The sequence below is a fragment of the Charadrius vociferus genome, unplaced genomic scaffold (genome assembly GCF_000708025.1).
Source record: "Charadrius vociferus isolate BGI_N301 unplaced genomic scaffold, ASM70802v2 scaffold1592, whole genome shotgun sequence".
Classification (NCBI taxonomy): Eukaryota; Metazoa; Chordata; class Aves; order Charadriiformes; family Charadriidae; genus Charadrius; species Charadrius vociferus.
This window is the reverse complement of record NW_009647338.1, coordinates 10,704-13,477: the sequence shown is the minus strand read 5'-3', so window position 1 is coordinate 13,477 and position 2,774 is coordinate 10,704. Positions and strand designations below refer to the sequence as shown.

Below are 2,774 nucleotides of genomic sequence, written 5' to 3'. Positions count from 1 at the left end.
CCACTTGGCGCTCAACGGCAAATCCTTCGCCGTGCTTTGCGAGCACTTCGCCGACCTCCTGCCCAAGGTGAAGCCCGACGGCGGTGGCGGGGTGGGAAAGAAAAAAAACCTCCGGCAAGGTTGACTTCACCGGGGTTTTGCCTTGCAGCTCCAAATCAAAACGCCCTGAGGGGTGGGGTGGTTTATTATTTTTTTTTTTTCGCCGGTGCAAGATGCTCTCTGCCCCGCTGAGCCGGTAAAGCTCTAAATAACGCGGCTCCTGCTGGGTGCGCGGGGATGCGAGGGGCTGCCGGAGGAAAATGGAGCCTTCCCTTCTTTGCAGATCCTCATCCGAGCCACCGTGTTCGCCCGCATGTCGCCTGAGCAGAAGACTCAGCTGGTGTGCAGCCTCCAAGAGCTCAAGTAAGTCCCTCCGGCCCCCGAGGGACGGGGGACAGAATCACAGAATCACAGAATCATTAGGGTTGGAAGGGCCCTCTGGAGATCATCTAGTCCAACCCCCTGCCAGAGCAGGGTCACCTACAGCACGTTGCACAGGACAGCGTCCAGACGGGTTTGGAATGGCTCCAGAGTGGGAGACTCCACCACCTCTCTGGGCAGCCTGTGCCAGTGCTCCACCACCCTCAAAGTAAAGAAGTTCCTTCTCATGTTAAGATGGAACTTCCTATGTTCAAGTTTATGCCCATTACCCCTCGTCCTATCACTGGGCACCACTGAAAAAAGACTGCTCCCATCCCCCTGGCATCCTCCCTTTAAGGATTTGTAAGTATTAATAAGATCCCCCCTCGATCTTCTTTTCTCTAGACTAAAGAGACCCAAGTCCTTCAGCCTTTCTCCGTAGGAGAGATGTTCCAATCCCCTAATCATCTTCGTTGCCCTTTGCTGGACCCTCTCCAGCAGTTCCCTGTCTTTCTTGAACTGGGGAGCCCAGAACTGGATGCAGTACTCCTCACAGAGGAGGGTGAAGGGCTTTGTCCTCTGCCCGGAACCTTCTTTTGCGTGCCGGGGCGGTGGGCAGCTGCGCAATGGCATCCTGCCCTCTCCCAGATGTGGGGTGATCCTAAATAACGGGGGTGCAACCTCGAAGAGCCGAGGTTTTCCCCGTCCCCTCGTGAAATACGGGCTCCCTTCTCGCCGTAGCTACTGCGTGGGGATGTGCGGGGACGGCGCCAACGACTGCGGGGCTCTGAAGGCGGCCGACGTGGGCATCTCGCTGTCGGAGGCGGAGGCGTCGGTGGCTTCGCCCTTCACCTCCCGCCTGGCCAACATCCAGTGCGTGCCCACCGTCATCCGGTGAGCTGCCGGGAGCCGCCCGGGATGAAAACCCAAGGGATGGGGGATGTCTCATGCCTCTGGCCCCTCTTTGGGACCACTCGTGGAAGGGGGGTTGTGGCTGGTGGGTGCCTCTATCTCTCTGCAGGGAGGGCAGATGCTCGCTGGTCACCTCCTTCGGCGTCTTTAAGTACATGGCCCTGTACAGCCTGGTGCAGTTCGTGTCCGTCCTGCTGCTCTACACGGTGCGTCCCGCGCTCGCCCGAATGCCTTGAGATGCTCAGGGATGCCTTTGAGTCACCTTGTCACCGCCGGGTTTCAACCTGTCCCTTTGCCTAGCTCCTCCGACGCTGAGAGCGGGGTGGTTTCTCCTTCTCCAGATCAACACCAACCTGAGCGATTTCCAGTTCCTCTTCTTCGACCTCATCATCACCACCACCGTGGCAGTGCTGATGGGTCGCACCGGTCCTGCCCAGGAGCTGGGTGTGGAGCGTCCCCAAGGGGCGTTGATCAGCGTCCTCGTGCTGGGCAGCCTTCTCCTCCAGACAGCTCTGCTCATCACCGTGCAGGTCCTCAGCTACTTCATCACCGTCTCGCAGAGCTGGTAAAGCACCCGGCTTCGTGGGGGGGGGAGCGATGGGAAGGGCGCAGAGGATTGCAAGGAAGCCCGCGGGCCCATCCTTGGTTTTGGCCGAGGATGTGTCCGGCCATCTTGCGGCGAACGGCTGGTGGAGAACGAGGGGTCGGCGTTTGGAACCTCTCCTTGCCTCTGGCTTCGTCTCACCCCCTTCCTCCTCCCCTGCCTGCCTCAGGTACGTGCCGCTGAACAGCACGGTGACGGCTCCCCAAAACCTGCCCAACTACGAGAACACGGTCCTCTTCTGCGTCACGGGCTTCCAGTACCTCATCCTGGCCGTCGCCATGTCCAAGGGGTACCCGTTTCGGGAGCCGCTCTACACCAACGGTGAGGATGATGCTGGCCACGTGGTCGAAGAGAGACGTCGAACCTTCATCCCCCTCCTCAACCCTCTTCCTTCTCGCCCTCAGTGCTCTTCTTGGTAGTCCTCATCCTCCTTTTTGGCCTCATGATATGGTTGACCCTCTACCCGCTGGGCTTCCCCAAAAGCTTGCTGAAGCTGCAGGGCATCGACGACTTGAATTTCAAGCTGCTGCTGCTGGGGATCGCTGCCCTCAACTTCTTTGCCGCCTTCGTGCTGGAGGTAGGTGAGCCCAGGGTGGGCGTTGGGCACACGGGGGATGCGCATCATCCTTTTGGCTCTGTCCCAGCCTTTTCCAGGAGCCGTGGGCACGGAGAGAGCAGGGCTCACCTTGGCATCACCTCTGCTCTCTCCTCGGGGTCCACAGCCTCCCCCAAAACCCATTCTCTCCCCCACACACCTGGTTTTGCCGCAGACCGCCCTGGACCACGGCTTGCTCAGCTGCCTGCGCAAGCTGCGCCGAAGGAAAGTGTCCAAGAAGCTTTTCAAGAGGTTGGAGAAGGA

The 2,774-nt window shown here is 59.6% G+C and overlaps 1 protein-coding gene across 1 annotated transcript in view; it reads left to right on the top strand.

Moving 5' to 3' along the window:
• The window catches only part of ATP13A2 (ATPase type 13A2), a gene marked incomplete at its 3' end in the record, with an annotated part of 15,515 nt that extends 12,743 nt beyond the window's left edge, over window positions 1-2,772 (top strand). The window contains 8 exon segments of the mRNA XM_009880084.1: window positions 1-67; window positions 323-402; window positions 1,141-1,293; window positions 1,421-1,517; window positions 1,653-1,876; window positions 2,085-2,236; window positions 2,320-2,492; window positions 2,686-2,772. Coding sequence (XP_009878386.1) covers window positions 1-67; window positions 323-402; window positions 1,141-1,293; window positions 1,421-1,517; window positions 1,653-1,876; window positions 2,085-2,236; window positions 2,320-2,492; window positions 2,686-2,772 — 1,033 coding nt within the window.
• Window positions 2,773-2,774: the final 2 nt, after the last annotated feature.